Source organism: Hyperolius riggenbachi, chromosome 1, assembly GCF_040937935.1.
Source record: "Hyperolius riggenbachi isolate aHypRig1 chromosome 1, aHypRig1.pri, whole genome shotgun sequence".
NCBI lineage: Eukaryota > Metazoa > Chordata > Amphibia > Anura > Hyperoliidae > Hyperolius > Hyperolius riggenbachi.
This window is the reverse complement of record NC_090646.1, coordinates 592,119,808-592,138,857: the sequence shown is the minus strand read 5'-3', so window position 1 is coordinate 592,138,857 and position 19,050 is coordinate 592,119,808. Positions and strand designations below refer to the sequence as shown.

The 19,050-nt window shown below is 43.9% G+C and overlaps 1 protein-coding gene across 1 annotated transcript in view; it reads right to left on the bottom strand.

The window, feature by feature from the left end:
• Positions 1–1,227: 1,227 nt before the first annotated feature.
• Positions 1,228–19,050, bottom strand: part of SLC38A9 (solute carrier family 38 member 9) — a 43,347-nt gene continuing 25,524 nt past the window's right edge. Inside the window, exons 9-15 of the mRNA XM_068271736.1 lie at positions 18,733–18,927; positions 16,358–16,465; positions 14,092–14,198; positions 11,003–11,116; positions 9,005–9,153; positions 3,226–3,315; positions 1,228–1,758 (exon numbers count right to left, since the gene is read on the bottom strand). Of these exons, the coding sequence (XP_068127837.1) occupies positions 1,593–1,758; positions 3,226–3,315; positions 9,005–9,153; positions 11,003–11,116; positions 14,092–14,198; positions 16,358–16,465; positions 18,733–18,927 (929 nt within the window). The 3' untranslated portion in view covers positions 1,228–1,592. The remainder of the gene's footprint in view (positions 1,759–3,225; positions 3,316–9,004; positions 9,154–11,002; positions 11,117–14,091; positions 14,199–16,357; positions 16,466–18,732; positions 18,928–19,050) is intronic.

The following is a 19,050-nucleotide window of genomic DNA, read 5'->3' as shown; positions in this document are numbered from 1 at the left end:
TGTATGCAGCTTGAAAATGGACCAATCGAATTTTACCTCAGCAGGATTTGATTGGCTCATTTTCCAGCTGCATACATTTGCATACAGGATCTGCATAATGCTGCATCAACTCAAAATTATTTGCATCCGATTGACCATCCATCCCTACATGGTAACACCTATTAGGAAAAGTCCACAATGAGGACATGTACAGCAATTGAAAACAGCAAGAGGTTTAATCGCTCCTCATATCATCCAAAATGAACCAGAAAGTTTGGCTGGAGTTTCACTTTGAGTCTTATTTTAGGGCCTATTCCCACTACACACAGATTCCGCATGCAAATTTCCACATCCAAAATGCAACACGTTAGTGAATGGAGCTATTTCCATTCAATGTGAATTTTTGGACACAACACGGTGAGTAAAAAATCTGGATGGTATGCTGCATTTTTACGCATGCGGGTGGGATCTGGATGTGAATCGCGGCTAATGTAAGTCAATGGAGCCACATATATCCACGTTGTGAACACGCATTTATACAGCAAGCACACGTGACGTGTTGTTGCTGGGCAGTTTTAAAATCTCAACTTTTTTTTGCATAAAAACGCTTATGCATAACATGTGCATACTGCGCCTGCTTACACAGTAACAGTCCTCCAATGACGATACATCAAATGTCCACTAAACTGCGGCATAGATACCTGCTTCACCCGCATAACAAGGCTGGAGTGTGGCTGTACTCCCCACCGCACTTACGGTACCGGTCTTCACTGCATACATCCGCCGGGGAGCTCCCACTCAGGGCACTTGCATCCACGCTCACCTGACATGACGTCACCCCGCTGCTTGAAACCCGGTCCACGCTGATACTCTTCCGGGGGAATCAATAGTGTACGCATGTGGTTCCAACTTCGTGAGCGCTCGCATGACACGAACCAGGGCCCTCCCGCTGACACGTTTCGCCCCGCCCACGGGGCTTTCTCAAAGCGTAATGGGTAAGACGTCATGCTGGGATTTTTGTATGCTAACATTAAAGTCATATTTTGTATAAGCACATGAAGAGGTCATGTTTTTTTGTTGGTGAGGTACTGTGGATAGTGTTACCTAAACCTCTCCTCTTTATTGAGTGGTGTTAATTCAGAAGCGTTGGCCATCCGAGGTGGTTTGTTGTGCACATTGATAACATGTATCCACATTAGAAAAAAGTTGTGGATTTCCGTATTCAATTCGAAAGCATGGAAACAGGCCTTAAAAGTTTCTCTGCAGGTCAGACCTGATTTTATTTTCTCCTGTAGAATCATGTGCAGTGGGCCTTCTATACAGTATGTTGATGGGGTTTCCCTTTTAATTCTCCCAACTACACAACTGGCTCTTAATAATGTAGAACTAAGAACACATGATACATGCTACAAGCGACTGTAACTGAGAACTTCCCACATTCAGTTGACATACAGGTACAGTAGTGAAGAGTGACTGAGTGACACGAGGTACAGGTACACAGTATGATGTCTTCTGTAGTGTCTCCTGGTTGTGGAACAGGTATACTGTTACATGACTGCAGTGTTCATGTTCTGTACACACAGATCTCTTCACACAAGTGTTCAGACTGAGCTTCACATGAGGAACTGAGCTACGAGGTTTCCAACACCTAGAACAATGATGGACACGTGTATAACCACAGAATACCACGTCAGCTGGCCACTGCGGTGCTGAGCGATCAGGTGGATCAGACAGGGGTACACAAAGACAAACGCAAGGCCACAGGCTGCTCCAGAAAACCTAAGGAAATAAAAGGAGAGCATTAGAAAAGAAAAGTGTGCTTATTAACATATTAGAGAAAACACAAACTGTCTCCTGAACAGTAATGCAATCCTAAAGAGACTATTCCGTCTAAAATACATTGTAAGTATCCCCTTCTCATAAAATGGTATGGCTTGCCGGGACATTTCTCAGACTCCTCCCCCGAGCCCCGTGTTCGTCAGTTTCCAGCGTATAGCCCCACCCCCTTCTAGAGGTGCGCTGCAGAGCTTCCATGTCACATTCATGGATGCGGAAAGCACCATGGCACGTTGGGGGGGGGGGGGGGGGGGGGGTTAGCTAGGGGAGTTGGAGGGTAAAGACCTCAAGTCATAACTTTTCATGAGAAAGTGATACATACAATGTTTATTTTAGTCTGAATAGCACACACACGTCCAATCTTGACTGGCTTATTTTACCTCTTCAATGGAGTATGAGAGCTTACATCAGCACTTCCGCTACAAACACACACCAGACTGATAACGACTACCTCTGCCAAGTACGTTCACATCTGCTTCGCTGAGAAATGTGTGAAAGCGTGTGGTAAAAACCGCATGTGCTTGTGTGCGCGTTTCTGTGCTTTGCGCAGTGCTACTTTAGAGGACATTTTGCTTATTGTAGCAGTAGTCAATGAAGCTTTTTTTAATATGTAAATGTATTTTTTTTCCAATTGGGGTAAAAAAAAAAAAAAAAAGCATGCGCTTCTATGCACTTGTACGTGCTTCTATGCGCTAAAAAAGCGCACCCATTCACTTGCACTGATGTGCACTTTACAGCTCAACGCACAGAAATGCATGCAACGCTACGTTTTTGTAACGCTGCTCAGCGCAGTGCATAGATGTGAACCAGCTACATTTAGTTACATGGGAAAATCAATACCTTGCTGAACGCACAGGGCAATATGCTGTGAAAAGCACACCGAAACGTCCCTGATGTGAACGAGGCCTAAAAGTGTACTTGTCATTTGTAAACGGACGATCATACTTGTGTACAAAAGCAAATATAACCGTATAGGTAATAAAAAGGTAGGAAAACGCTTTTTTTTTGTTTGTTTTTTATAGACTATGTCAGAGCAGGTACACCAAAAATAAATAAATGAACATAGGTAGGAGGCCAGGTTGTGGCCAAGCCAGATCCAGGAGCCAATTTATAAAAAAAAACTCAAGTAACAGAAAACTGGGACACATTTTGAGACGTTGCTGATACTGTATTATCTAACCAGAATTATTCTCTCTGGAGCACAAAGAAAAAAAACTTAGCAGGCTGCTGATTTTGGCTAGGGCAACGTCACACTTTATACCCATCTTCTTACTCTAATGCTTTTATAAAGGAGTAAGACGTTCTTTCTTCTTGGTTTTATATACATTTTATACGCTTTTTTTTTTGTTTGTGGACGTGGTTTACACATATAAATGTAAATGAGGTAAAAAGTGAAAAAATAAGACATACCTAATAATTCCTCCTATATTAGGGTAGAATCTGGCCATGGCGACTCCAAATCCAACAACAATTATGTTTAGACCCAGAACATGGAAGAAACTGAAACATAAGGGAAACATTTAACTCAAATAAAACTGTATTTTACACCTCTTATAAAATTCTTCTCTTGAAACTGTGACAATTCCTGTGGCCAGTACTTGTGATTACTGAGCAGATACCATCTATTAAGAAATGAGCGGATCTTACAGAGGCACCTGGTTTCAGCATCAGCTATTCTATATCTTGCTGTATATATTATTGCTGTATATTGGTATGTAGCCTTGCTCTGCCAGTAATGTCACAGCCTAAGCTGTTAAGGTGGCCATACACTGGTCGATTTGCCATCAGATTCGACCAACAGATAGATCCCTCTCTGATCGAATCTGATCAGAGAGGGATCGTATGGCTACCTTAACAGCAAACAGATTGTGAACCGATTTCAGCCTGAAACCGTTCACAATCTGTTGTGGTGGTACTGCTGCTGCTGCCCCCGCCCGCCCGCATACATAACCTGCTCCGCCGGCGCGACTCCAGTCCCCCGGTCACTGCTGCTCTGTCTGCGCTCTGGTCTCCAGGTCCGGCATGCCTCACTTCTTCTAGCCCGGCAGGAAGTTTAAACAGTAGAGGGCGCTCTACTGTTTAAACTTCCTGCCGGGCTAGAAGAAGTGAGGCATGCCGGACCTGGAGACCAGAGCAGCGGTGACCGGGGGACTGGAGTCGCGCCGGCAGAGCAGGTAATGTATGCGGGCTCTATTGCGCCGGTCGTCGGGCACTCGAACGCCGCTAGCGATGCGCTCTTTACCCGCGGGCGATCGACGGTTATTTTCCGCACGATCTACGGGATCGGACGAAATGGATCGAAATTCGGCGTGTAGCGTGAACGATTGGCAGCAGATTCGATCCCAGTGATCGAATCTGCTGTCGAAACGGGCGCAAATCGGGCCAGTGTATGGCCAGCTTTAAGATATATGGAATTCTCCTCCCAGAGCATTCTGGGAGACTAGGTATTATGTGTGTACTGACTTCAGAGCACAAACATTCCACAGAGCTGCACCTGACAGCACCCACGATAAAATTTCAGAATGTAATGCACAGGAAAGAGTGAGAAAGGGAATTATTTTACAATGGGCAAACACTGATTAAAGAATGTATACTGTAATATTGTAAGAAAAATCAAGCAATTTTAAGCATTATGCTATTTCAGTATAGTTCCTCTAAATTTCTCAGTTAACTAGTGCTATATACAGTCAACCCTCCAGTCCAACCTGCAGCAATGGACCCTTTCTGCATTGCATAATCTGTGTATAGAGTGGATCAGACAAGTTTTGGGGGACATTGTTCAATCAAGAACAATGACGGCTTGAAGTACAAAGAGGGTATGAGGGTGGGGGGAGCATACATGAATTACAGGCACCAGGGAAGCTGCTGATTGTAGAATATCGGTACATTTACCAATATTCTGTTATTTATAGCGTTAATTGTCCATAGTAAACTATCCATAAAGGTTACCGATATTTCACTAGAGCTAAATCTAACCTACCTACCCACTCACACACAGAACTCTCTCTCCCCTCCCCCACCCCGATGCCTAACCTTTAAAGGGACGCCGAGCACCTCTCATGGCTATGCCTTTAAAGAGACTATGACCAGTACTGCAAAGTACTCAAAGATGGATACCTTTCTGTAGCTTGTGCTCTCCTCTTTCATTTGATGCCTGAATCGCCGTTCTACACCAATCGTTTTCGTTCGATTTCAATTTAAAAATCGTGGCTACCGTCTTGGCTATGTTATAACTTCCGGGTTACCCCTGTCTTCTCTGTTAGAGAAGTGCATCATTGAATGAATCAGTAAGAGGAAGTGACACGCATGGCCATTGCAAGAGGCTCCTCCAGAGGGGTCATAGCACGACTTGTTGGAAGTCGTTCGGCTTAAAGGCATACCCATAAGAGGTGCTCTGAGTCCCTTTAACTTACCCCCTCCCCTCCAACACATAACCCTTAACCCTCCCCCCACACACGTGCCCAAAAAAGAAAAAGAATGCAATATACAGTAAGTATCACAGCTGCCCAAACCACGCTGAGAAAAGGCAAGAAAAACCCAAAATTGGTAAATATGGGGTGCCAACGTGCGTCCGAATTTTTGCTTTGGCGCTGGCTTGCTGAAATTGAAGTCAATTTGTCCAGCAGTGTGCTTCATTTGACTGATACCGGGAGGACTACAACCTCTGTCTCAGATCACAGTCTTCTAAATGCACAGTGTAGTCAGCACTCTATAGTGCCCGTCTTACCAACCAGACATCAACATATAATACAAGAGACTTTTACTGCAACTGAAAGTCCTGGCAGTCTCTGAAATAACCACAGAAAAAGATTACTGTGTAATTATTGCAACAGACTCAACAAATGCACTAATATATTGCAACTACCATATGAGGAAATATCGTTGAAGCAACATATATATAGCAATAGAGTATCTAAAGGAACCTGAGGTGATACAAATATGAAAGCTGACATATTTATTTCCTTTTAAACAATGCTCGTTGCCTGGCTGTCCTATTGATCATATGCCTCTAATACTGTTAGCCACAGACCCTTGATCTGACAAGATTAGCTGCATGCTTGTTTCAGGTGTGATTCAGACACTACTGACCAGAAAGATCAACAGAACTGCCAGGCAACTGGTATTGTTTAAAAGGAAATAAGTATGACAGCTTCCATATGTCTCTCGCCTCAGGTTCCTTTTAAAAAATGTATTGCATCAAAAAGGTATGGCAATTTTGTCATTGCCTTTCTGGAAAAAAAAATCTTCTGCATAAGCAATTGTATGCTAATCCCAAATATATTGCAACCGCCCAATCAAGAAATATCCTTGAAGTGACACATATATAGTAAGAGTACCTTACAAATATTGCTTCACAGTACCAGCAATGGGCATGACTCACAAAGCTTCTTCATCTTTTCTAGGTTCCTTTTTTAAGCCCCCCAAAGAGCAAAATATAATATAATTAAGATACGAATAGTAATATTGAAATTAAGTTAATCAGGAACAACTTACTTTGAGTGAGTATTTTGCTTGTAAATGTGCTGAAAGGTTATTTTTATCGATTAGGTGATAAGTAATTTATGAGAAGTTTTGTGAACAGATCCCAATGTGTGGCAACAGTGGCAATATTGCAACTTCCCTACAGATAACCATTGATGGGCACAAGTAGAGTTATGCTTAAGGTTGAAATCATTTGACTGCTCCAGCTTCTGCCTTCTGGGGCCTTAATGACTATTATCTAAAGGTAGCCATACACTGGTCGATTTGCCATCAGATTCGACCAACAGATAGATCCCTCTCTGATCGAATCTAATCAGAGAGGGATCTTATGGCTGCCTTACTGCAAACAGATTGTGAACCGATTTCAGCCTGAAACTGATCACAATCTGTGGAGCTGCCGCGCCCCCTCCCCCCCCCCCCCCCCTGCATACATTACCTGCTCCGGCCGGCGCGAGTCCCCTGGTCTCTGTGGTCTTCTTCTCGCTCCGGGCTCCGGCTGCTGAAGTTCTGTGTAGCAGCAACGGCCCGGAGCGGAGAAGAAGACCGCAGAGACCAGGGGACTCGCGCCGGCCGGAGCAGGTAATGTATACCCGCTGTATTGCGTCGGTTGTCGGGCATTCGAACGCCGCTAACGACGCACTCCCGACCCGCCGGCGACCGAGGAAAATCTTCCGCACGTTCTGTCAGCGGTGTGCGCGGCGATTTCACAGCCGTTTCGATCACTGTGATCGAAACATCTGTATATCGGCGGGAAAATCGTTAGGTGTACGGGCCCCTTTAACCCTCCTGGCGGTTTGCAAAAAAATCGCCAGGTGGCAGCAAATCTTTTTTTTAAAATTTTTTTTTTTTTTTTTTCATGTAGCGAGACAAAGTCTCGCTACATGATAGCCGCTGCTCAGCGGCATCCCCCCAGCCCCTCCGATCGCCGCCGGCGATCGGAGATCCGGAGATCCCGTTCAAAGAACGGGATCTCCTGGAGGGCTTCCCCCGTCGCCATGGCGACGGGCGGGATGACGTCACCGACGTCATCGACGTCGTGACGTCAGAGGGGACTCCGATCTGCCCCATAGCGCTGCCTGGCACTGATTGGCCAGGCAGCGCACGGGGTCTGGGGGGGCGGCCGCGGCGAGAGGAATTGCGGCGGATCGGCGGGTAGCGGCGGCGATCGGGCACTGCACGCAGCTAGCAAAGTGCTAGCTGCGTGCAGCAAAAAAAAAATTATGCAAATCGGCCCAGCGGGGCCTGAGCGGTGCCTTCCGGCGGCATAGCCCGAACTCAGTTCGGGCTTACCGCCAGGAAGGTTAAGGTGGCCATACACTGGTCGATGTGGCCATCATATAGAGCTCTCTCAGATCATTATCTGATCAGAGACGGGTCTACCTGATCAAATCCCTCCACACAGATAACATTCTGTGCACACTGCCTGCTGAGTTCCCAGGTCTCCCAGTGACACCCCCCTTCCCGGGCCATGCAGAGCATACCAGAAGCTTACACTCAGCTGTCCGTGGTGCACCCAGCATCTTCTCTCCTTGACGGCTGCTCCTTCCTGTCTCTTCTATTCTGAGTTCTGAGGTGCCTGTGTGACGTACTAAATGCTATAGAGGGTGAACACTAGGGGTACCATGGCTTATGTCCTAGGTTCTCAACGTGTTTCGCTTACCCCAAGTGTACGAGAGATAACGGTGCTGGAGACTTGGGCGCAGGATTCAGTCGGTATATGACCCGGCCATATTAAATACTATTCCCCCTCCAGGCGGCCATAGATAGTGGGGAATGAAATAATTATTATGTTTTAAAAGTAACTTCAGCTCCATCTTCTGACGACGCTGAAGTTACTCCCTGTGCGCCGCTATAGCAGTAGTTCCTATTACGGCCTTTGGTGGTGCCGGCTGCCCCCAAATCTCCTGAGCTGTTCGTACCCCAGGGGGTACCTACTTCTGAAGGTTCCAGGGGGTAGATATATTTAACCAACAATAAACTTAAGAGTTTTAGAAAATGATAAATCTGATTTAAACACCAAATTATTATTTTAGCTAATAATAGTAAATGCTTGGAAATAGTTTCGAACCAATTATGTGCTATGGTTAAATATATATTTGTCAATGGGTGCCTGTAATAATGTTTACTATGCCGGGGGTACTTGGTGAGTACAGGGTTTTAAAAGGGGTACATACCAATAAAAGGTTGAGAATCACTGCCTTATGTGACCACTAGAGGCCTCTAGTATTGGCCTCTATAGCATTTGTTATGCCACACAGGCACCCTGGAAGTGAAGCGACAGAAAGGAGCAGCTGATGGGGAAAGAAGACATAGGCACCACAGTGCAGCAAGGTGAGAGTATGTAGCTCATCGCAAAACTGAATGCTGCTAGCAACACGCTTTCTGACTAGCAGCTGATAGAGCTAAATGTTCCATCCACTGAAAACTGATTTCGGCCAATAATCGGTCCATCAGGAATAATTTGCGGCATTGATTTCTAGCAAATTCGATCAATATTATCCAATCGGCCAGATACTGATGCAGAGAAAAGATATCATCAAACGTATGGCTACCTTTACTGTCTACTAGCACGATCCATCTCCCCCTCCCTATTGCTGTGAGGAATATTAGTGTGCCTACTTACTCATCTGATGCCACACACCACCATAAACCCTCCTCCACAACTGCAGTAAGTTGCGGCAACAAGTGAATAGAACATGTGACCTACCTGGGATAGGTGTTTCCGAAGATGTGCCCCAGCAGTTGTACGCGGACCAGATATCCCAGAAGCGGGTACACAGTCATCATTTGGAAGAGTAAGAATATTCTTGCGATGAATGACAGGATGTCATTGCTGGGAAAATTATCTAGAAAATTCTAGGAGGAACATACAAAAATAGACTCAAGTTTTTAATTTAATAATAAAAAATGATGAAGATAAAATTGTAAATCTTTAACCAATAAATCCAATTGAAACCAAATATACATAAAAAATAAACAGGAAAAAAAACCTAAAAGCTTGATTTATTAAATGTATGAAAGTAAACCTGTGAGAAAGAAAAGTGCCCCTACTGGCTACTCGCCTCGGGAGGGGGAAGAGGAACCCTGAACAGTCATGTGCGCTCGCCTAGTCCCACTTGGGCTCTGGTGGAAATAGCCGAGTCCGGTCGGGTCTGTGTTACTGCATAGGCGGCTCACGTTTGTGCAGCAGCGCGGACCTGATCCGACCTGGCTATTTCTGAAGTAAGCCAAGCGGGACAGAGCTAGTGCGCACTCGCAAGGCGCCTGACAAGCAGACTTTTGGGGGTCAAACCACTGGAACAGACTGCGGAGGAAGACTGGGAGAGCCTCATTAACCACCCAAGGACCACAGGCTCTCCGCGGCTATTTTTATAATTCAGTGCTCTGCAGCTTTAACAGCTGGCTGCAGAGCCATACGAGGTAGCACACAAATGAATCCCAACTCCCCCTTTTCTGCCCCACCAACAAAGCTTTCTGTTGGTGGGCTCTGATCGCTGCTGCAGGCAGTATTTTTTTTTAATTAGTTATTTTTAGTTATTAAAAAAAAAAAAAAAATTCTCCATCAAACCACACCTACCAACTATCTGTTCAACTATCTGCTTAACTTATCCGTAAAGGTGCGTACACACGCCGTATTTTAGCAACTGACGGGTCCGTCAGACCCTCCCACGGGACTGATGAGACGGTCTTATTAGTCTGCCGACAGCCTGCACTCACGTCCTGCGGTAGGGTCTGACGGACCAGTCGTTTGCTAAAATACAGCGTGTGTACAGACACTTAAGCCCCATACAACTTTTGTTGTGAAACAAGTTGAAACAACTAAAAAAAAAAGTATTTTGCTAATGTTCAAACAGCTGTTAAGAAGTCAATCCAACAGTTGAATTGACTTCTTATCAACAGTTGGATTGACTTCTTATCAGTCTTATCAGCTTTTTGAACAATAGAAAAATACTTTTTTTAGTTGATTCAACTTGTTTCACAACAAAAGCTGTTTAACAATTGTGCTGCATAAAAGACCTCTGTTGAGCGTGTGAATGGGGCTTAACAGACAAGTTTGGCAGATAGCTGGACAGATAGTTGGTAGGTGTGTATGAACCTTTACTGTAAAGGCGCGTAAACAAGCCGGATCCAGTAAACGACGGGTCGTCAGACCCGCCCGCGGGGCGGCCATTCTAGCGACAGTTTCTCTGTGTGTACATTCTGTCGGCAGGCTGATAAGGCTGGTTTTGACAGATCCGCTGAGCCTTATCAGCCTGCCGAAAGACCGTACACACAGGAAAAGTGTCGCTAGAACGGCCGCCCCGCAGGCGGGTCTGACGACCTTTGAATAAATCAGGCGTGTGTACGCGCCTTAAGTGACAGCAATATAGGAGAAAAGTAATTTATGCCTCATTTTTCTCTGGAAGAAACATAATTTTTATTTGTCAATGTTTACATGTATTTAAAATTTTAAGATTTTCACGACAGAGGTCCAACCACTTGACCTCCAAGGGTTTTTAAAAATAATGAAAATGTATTTGATTTTTCTATGGGAAGGTGTATAATAGGGTATTTGGATGTGGTTTTACTTTTTGGCCACAAGATGGAGATACAGAGTTAGTGTGTTCTAAAAATAGAAAGAGAGCCAAGTGTTAATTATTTGTTTATATTTATGTAAACACAGGAGTGTAGAAACTCGTACTGGTGGTGGTAAATGTTCACTCACCTGTTCAATGCATTCCTTTGCAAGTGGTGGAGAAGGAAATGAGCCAAATATCATGATACCCACATACATGTATGTCAATCCGACCAGCAGATAGGCCACAGAAAGGTCTCTCACCTGTAAAAGGGAACAATAAACTACAGATCATGCACAGGCATGTTCCTACCTGATAGGAAAAACATGTGCAAAAAAAGACGACCATTAAAATCCCTTTTTTTCATCTGAAAACCGCAGTCACATGACTGTCTAGTACAGTGGTCCTCAAACTAAGACCAGTGGACTGAATGCGGCCCCTTGAGGATTTTTTACCAACCTCCTACACACAAAATGTATTACTCATAGATGCTGCCAGCTGCATCTTTAAATATTGGTGGTCCGCATATAAAATAGCAGTGCTGGCACCACCCTTCCACATGGAAGCCAGAAAGCAGTCATTCGCTGGCTTCCAATCAAATTCCAAATCAGGTGAAATTGCTGTCCAGTTGGACTCAATACTCCGACCCCCCCCCCCCCCCCCCCATACTTTTATGTATACTCCGGCCCCCAGCAGTCTGAAGTATGTTCACCTGGCCATCGACGAAAAAAAGTTTGGGGACCCTTGGTCTAGTATGTCCCTGTAGCCCCACACCTTTTCTGCACTGCAGTGTTACTCAGCTTTATGTGGGCATTACTGAGCGCATCAGGCAATGTGGGGAAAAAAACCTCTTCACAGAGGGATTATGGCAAACATTCAGCTGAGAACTCAGAAAAATAAAACAACAGAATGTGCCAATTACTAAAAATTTCAGAATGAAAAACATATTACTTCTGGATTCAGTCTGTCCTCAATGACAGAAGTATTGTACTATTTCTTGACCATTTCATAGGACAGTAAAACTAGTTTCTCTGCAATGTCACTGGTTATTAGAGATGGTCAATAAGATACAAATAACTAAGTTGATGCAAATGTTATGCAGCTTGGAAATGGACCAATCAAATGCAACAGCTGATCTTCCTTTAAAGTGACACTGAAGTGAAAAAAAAAAACCTGGTATGTAGGCCTCTTGCACACTACATGCAATTCCGATTTTGTTGTCAGGCGCTTCTGGTTTGCTTTGAGTTCAAAGGAGGGCATAGATTCAGACATAAAAGAATCCAGTCAGCACGCCAAGTCAAAATGTAAATTTCCAGGTGAAGGCACAGAAGGCCTTATGCAGGAGATTTGGGCACAGCCGGCGCCTCCATAGACCGTAATAGGAATTACGGCTATAGCGGCGCACAGTGAGTAACTTTGGCGCCGTCAAAAGACGGAGCTGAAGTTACTTTTAAAACACTGTAATTCAGCCGCCAGCAATAGTTCGAAGCCAAATTTCATAATTCCCAACTATCCACGTGGACCTGGAGGGGGAATAGTAATTAATGCAGCTGGACTTTTGCAGGAGTAAGCTGTATATCGGCTATATCCTGCGCCCAAGTCTCCCGGCGGTGATTTCTCTTGTACGCCTTACGAGAGCCATCTGACACATCAGATATTAAAAAGGAACAAGAACTTAGCATACTCCATGTATGATAAACTATGCAGGCCCATTTGGGAAAAAAAATGCCCCGAGTTGGATGCCCTCCTCTCTTAAATTTCAATAGAAATGAATTATCCTTTGAAGATAAGGGGATGTTTAAAGACCCATGACATAAAATGATTGAGGCCTTTTTGAAAATCTTGGAAAGCGGTAGTAACCAATTTCAGGCCTGCCGTAGTATCAACTTATGTAGCTCGCACTATAAGGGCCCATTCACATTGGGGCACTCTACAGGCGTCTTTGTTGGTGATCAAAGTGTTGTGTACAATGCATCCCTATGGGATCATTTAAACTACAATGCTTGCAATTTGCGGAAATCGCAGGTGTTGCATGCAGCATTTTTTGAGTGACTGAGATGCAATTATTTCACCAAATGAGAATCGGAAAGCGCAATCGATGTACAATCACTGTAAAATCGCAATGAAAAATTACAATCGCACTAAGTAATTGTGAACGGACCCTTATAGTGTGGTTGGACCAAGTAAAGGGTCACATGGAGTGAGGTGACAAGAGATTTATTGTTTTATTCCTGTTCTCTTTAAGGCTGCCACACCAACAGCAGATGGGACATGCTTGCTACAGTAATATTAATGAATTATCCAGAAGGGCATTGTGGCTAAAAGCTTGGAATAGCAGAATGATTGCAAAAGCAGGCTGTTCACAATCGCCTTAATTGGAGATCTGTGCTTGCTTAGGTCCAGAAGTGGAGGCAACATAGGAAAGAATAGAGCAGAAAAAAGGAATTTCCCAATATGGAAAAAAATCACTTGTAAACAGCCCTTTTAGAATTTGGAAAAGGTCCAGACAGGTAAGCATGGGAATGATGTGAGAATCTGGCTGCACGATAACTACATCTGACAGGGTATACTGCCACAGTGCACTGCCTCCAGCATCCACATAAGGTTTAATGTAGAGATATGGAGCCGGCACCATCCAATAGTATCATGCTCTTTTATTGAAGGTTCATAGCAATCACAAAAACGACGTTTCGGGGCGCAGCCCCTTTCTCAAGTTGGTGACAGCTGTAACCAACTTGAGAAAGGGGCTGCGCCCCGAAACGTCGTTTTTGTGATTGCTATGAACCTTCAATAAAAGAGCATGATACTATTGGATGGTGCCGGCTCCATATCTCTACATTAAGCATCCGACTGGTTATCGGATAGCCTTGGCACATCCCTCCTGCTTCTACTGACGGTGTGCTGCCTTCTGCAAATCAATCCACATAAGGTTTACTCGTGTAGAAGGCATGGGATTCACTACATGCACTTTGCAGAAAATTGCAGTAATGCGAATTCACTGGGCTTGGGTCTGCATCCTGGCAATGCGATCATTCCAGGATCACTCCGAAAATGCTGCAGAGCGCAAAAGCTGCAGTGGAACCACCCTTATAGAGTTCCACTGCCATAGCGCTTTCCCGATTGCTGGCAAAACGCAAACCTGGGTCCCGAGTCCCAGGCCTTAGTGATCACGCTGAACTCTTGTATCTCGTGAGACTGTATTTTTATTCCTTTGATTTAGAACTGCTGGATTACTTACATTATTTTCCTGTTTCTTGTTGCTCTTTAGTAGCGTTATAACACAATTATGAAGGAAGAACGCAAGAGTGAGGATTCCAGTGAACTGAGGAAATGATAACCGAAATTCTAAGAAATAATAGAAAGGTAACAATTACTAGATTGCCAGTTCCATTTATCCATGTCCAGGAATAGGGATGGTCAATGAGGTGTGAATAATTACACACTGATGCAGGATTATGCAAATTCTGGGAACTGTTTGTATTTACATGCTAATAAACAAAAGGGCTTCTAGTAAGTAGTTTGCATTCATTGTGCAGTTGCCAACTGTAAGCCCAGTGGTCTGGAGGAACGCAGAAGAGTGGAATTCCAGACTACTATGAACATTAGGATCAGTGGAGTTGTGTAAAGGGGTCGATACATAAGAAGATGTATGGGCAGATCGGCCAAGAGACAGATATCTGTCTCATCGAATCTAATTGGATAGAGATTCCTTATTGATTTCAGTGTGAAATCTCTCAGGAATTGGCCTTGTGACACTGCAGCAGCCGCCTCACTGCCCCCCCATGTAAAAAGTCACCCCCCCCTCCCGGTGAAGTTTGTGGGCACCGTCCACAGTATAGTACTTTGCAAATGCTGAATGCAAATATACGCAGTTTGACAATAAACCAACTGATTCCAACCAATGTGGAATTCAATTAGCTTATTTTCAAACTACATAAATGTGCATAATCTTGCATCAACTTGAAATTATTCTCATCTGATTGACCATCCCTATATCCAGGAATAATTCAAAAAGAACTCTGCTAAGAACTACTTCTCATCTATATGATCAAAGGACCATACATTCTTATGCAATTTTACATATATACCTAAATAACAGCCATTTTCCCATCTCTTGCTTCAGGTCCCTTTTAATAATTAGAGATAAGATTCCAAATTAGAGTTCCCAAATGTCAAATGAAGCAGAGCCTTGACACATGCGAGTCGGGGCGGTGGGGGAGGTTAACTCACCCTTGTCCCCGCCTCTGCTTGCTGCACTCCTAATTCTACAAAGCCAAATGAAGAAACTATCAGAGTGATGTGGAAGGAAACATGGGGCGCAGCACCAAAAGGTGGGTGAACACCTCTGCAGTGACCCGCATATGTAAAGGCTCTGTTCTATTTGAAATGCCAAGCTTTTATACAGAAATTCATCCTTATTAATAATCACAGACAGACTGATCTTTTTATTATGAACACCTCTACACCTGCTTAAAGAGACACTGAAGCGAAAAAAAAACTATGATATTATGATTTGTATGTGTAGTACAGCTAAGAAATAAAACATTAGGAGCAGAGACATGAGTCTAATATTGTTTCCAGTAGAGGAAGAGTTAAGAAACTCCAGTTGTTATCTCTATGCAAAAAAGCCATTATCTCTACGACTTTCAAAGTCATGGAGAGGGCTGTTTTCTGACTTTTATTATCTCAACTGTTAGTTAACTATTTACTTTTTCTCTGCCAGAGGAGAGGTCATTAGTTCACAGACTGCTCTGAAAGAACCATTTTGAATGCTGAGTGTTGTGTAATCTGCACATATTAGAGAATGATGCAATGTTAGAAAAACCACTATATACCTGAAAATAAAAATGAGAATATTTTCTTTGCTGCTAATCTTCTAGTAATTATTCATAGTACACAACCAATTCATTATATCATATATTTTTTTTTCGCTTCAGTGTCTCTTTAAGTTAGGTACACGTGCTATAAGACACTCAGCCAAGGCAGCCATTCAGGACAGTCTTGGTTGAGCATTTAACATGTGTACAGGTGTCCGACAATATCAAATATGACTAAAAAAAACAACAGGATAATCAAACGTTTAGGTTGAATCTTGTATGGACACCTTATCTAGGATAACCGAATACATACATGAAAATACATAAAATAGTAATGTCAGTGATAACATTCAAATTGGAGGTAAAATAATAAATTTGGAATAGCAAGATACGTGTTGCCACATATCTACGCGTGCGGAATGCGGCACCGCATATTTTTGTATGAGTTGCAGTCCGCAACAGCGCTAATTGCAGTAGGGAATGCGTCCAATACTACGCATGGCGGCCGGCCGACTGGTGAGTCGTCAAAAACGAAACTAAGTGACAGCGGGGGACCGGAGGATTCCAGAGCTGGTAAAAGCCCCAGGTAAGTGAAACTCTTTACCCCCGTTCAGTTAAGGTTCCCTTTAAATGATTAATACCAAATTTAAAGAATGATTCAACATTGTCTGAATTTCACATTCTTACCTGGAACAAAATATTTCTGTAACTCGTCCCACTGAAAGTGAAAATGGAATCCAATCCGAACAGCCTTATAAGTCACCAGTGACACGAGGTACAGCACTGACACGGTGCCTGCACGGTAAATAATACACAGGATTTTTTCTCTCATAAAACACTCACATTTCAGTAGTTACAGCAATGAATTCTCTAGAATTGCACATCTTGACTAATGTAGGGAGAGGAAAAAAATTGAGCCAATGAAAGCCTTCAACTGTTGGCTAAAGTGGACCGGAACTCTTGAACAGGACAGAAGAAAAACAGAGAAATGCACCCTGTATGCGTTTAGGGAGTTTAGCCTGTTTAATCTCCCCTCATTTGTGTCTAATCACAAGTTGTAATTTGATCTCTCCCCATGTCACATGACTGCCATGGTAGGTAAGCTCATTTGAAAGCACAGGCTGTTAACAATATATCTGGTTCCATGAATCAGGAAGCAGAAACAGTGCAGATTTATTTTAGGATTTTTATCAGCTGTAACAAATAAATGTTTTTATTTTGCTGTTATTATCCTGTTGTGTATCTTTTCGAGCATAAAGGATGCTCTGAGTTCGGGTTTACTTTAACTAGCCAGCTAAGGGCAGGGTCACACGGATGGTTCTCTGTGCTTGTCGTTTAAACGTCCATTCAGATGAATGGACAGCCATTGGTAAGCGTGTTTACCTTTGTTCGTGTAAACACCCCATTTCTAACCCAATTTTCACCATTATTTTCCCGATGCTTAGCCAACCATGGGAGCAACATGTAGCTTCTAAGATCATTTACCACCATGCTTCTGTGCCACTTGCAGGGATAAAAAATGCTGCATGCCGGGAAGCGCCACCGCAAGAGACAAATGCTTCTCTGCAGGCTGGCAGAAAAGCATTTGGAACAAGACACCGGGCTGCCGCGGGCAGCTAGTACAGAGGTCTGTCTGAACAAGCTCTAACTGACCAATATCTTCTGGTATTTATAGGGGTAATTTCTTTCACTTCCTGAGTCAGTGGAAAACTAAATGTAACAATGTTCTACTGCTTATTACTTGTAATACAGTACACTACAGCATGGTGGCACAATAGTAAGCACTATGATTTCATAGCACTGGCATCCAAGGGAGCCATATATAGTTTACAGCGTCTCCACCTTTTTTTGACACCCAAATGCCCTGGTATTCTCCCAAAATTCATCTGCTTAAATTTGTCATTGTACCTTCCAGATTCACAACCCTACCCGGGGCGCGGCGGGTAGCGGTGAATCGGTGGCAATCGAAATATGCACGCAGCTAGCAAAGTGCTAGCTGCATGCAATTTAAAAAAAAAAATTGTGAAAATCGGCCCAGCGGGGCCTGAGAAATCCTCCTGCGCAGGTTACCCCGAGATGAGCTCAGGATAACCGTCAAGGAGGTTAAAGTCTGAAAACCACTGTGCCTGTGTTGCCGTGTCCTCGCTCCCACTGATGTCACCAGAAGTGCACCAATATGGTCTGTGCCTGCGCAGTACGTTCCTGGTGACATCAGCGGGAGCGAGGACACGGCAACAGAGGTGCAGTAATTTTCAGACTTAAGTCTGAAATTCCAGAAGTGAACCAGAGGCGGGGCCGGAGCATCGGTGAGTGGCTGTGTGGGCACAGGACATCTGCGGGGGACCATTAGAAGCCCCGGATAAGTTTAACTCATTTTCCCCCGACCCCCTTACAGTATCCCTTTAAGCAGAAGAATTTCGGGAGAATACCAGAGCATCTGGGTGTCACAAAGATAATGAGACACTATATATAGCTCCCTTGGACTCCTTATACTGCCTCCATATTCTTCTTGCTTCTGTTGTCCTTTAAGGTTTGGTCTTACCCAACACCTAACCCTTACCACCTAAAGCTTCGTACACACACTGGTCTGAGCGGTACAACAGCCATTGCCAAGAATTGGCCACATGCAACACGTTTCCCGAGGGTCAGTCCCCCACTTCCTTAGGCATATTGAGTGATGTGATGCATGATCTTTACAATAAATGTATAAGCTCCCCTTCGTTGCCCTGTGGTTATCATAGCCGCCAGAGCAGTGTAGATTCAATAACTAGCAACAAGGTTGCTTCTCTGCACTAATCCTGTGCAATACAAAGGCTACAGAGGCTGCCCAAAGGACTACCTATACTGCCCAACAGCCTCCAGACTTGTTCAGATAGTACTCCACAATTGCCTTTTCTTGTGTGTTACAGTCTAGCTGGCCAGTTTTGTAGTACGGAGTCCCTGAACACGGATGGGGATATTCCACCACTCAAGTCAGCACAGCATTCAGCTTGCTAACAGTCAGGCACAACTAACATACTGGTTCTAGATAGACTGACCCATTGAACTATTCAGGTACATACCTAAGACATTGAATTTGGCAAAGAAGGACGGAGAGCGGAAGTTGAGCAGAGGAAGAAGTAGGACTATCAGATAAAGTGGAGCAGTGTCTGTTTTACTCCACCACACCTGGAATAGCGCAAAACCCGTAGTATTGCCAAAATTAACATCCAGCGTTGCATTCATAGGTGTGGTGTCTCCATGACTTGGGCATATCACTGAGGAAATACAACAGAAAACACAAATTAAAATCAACAATACACAGTGGCGTGAATGTATTTCATTTCCTCTATTTTTAATTATTCATAATAGTTAACAGTTTCCGATCTCCAAAGAAACGT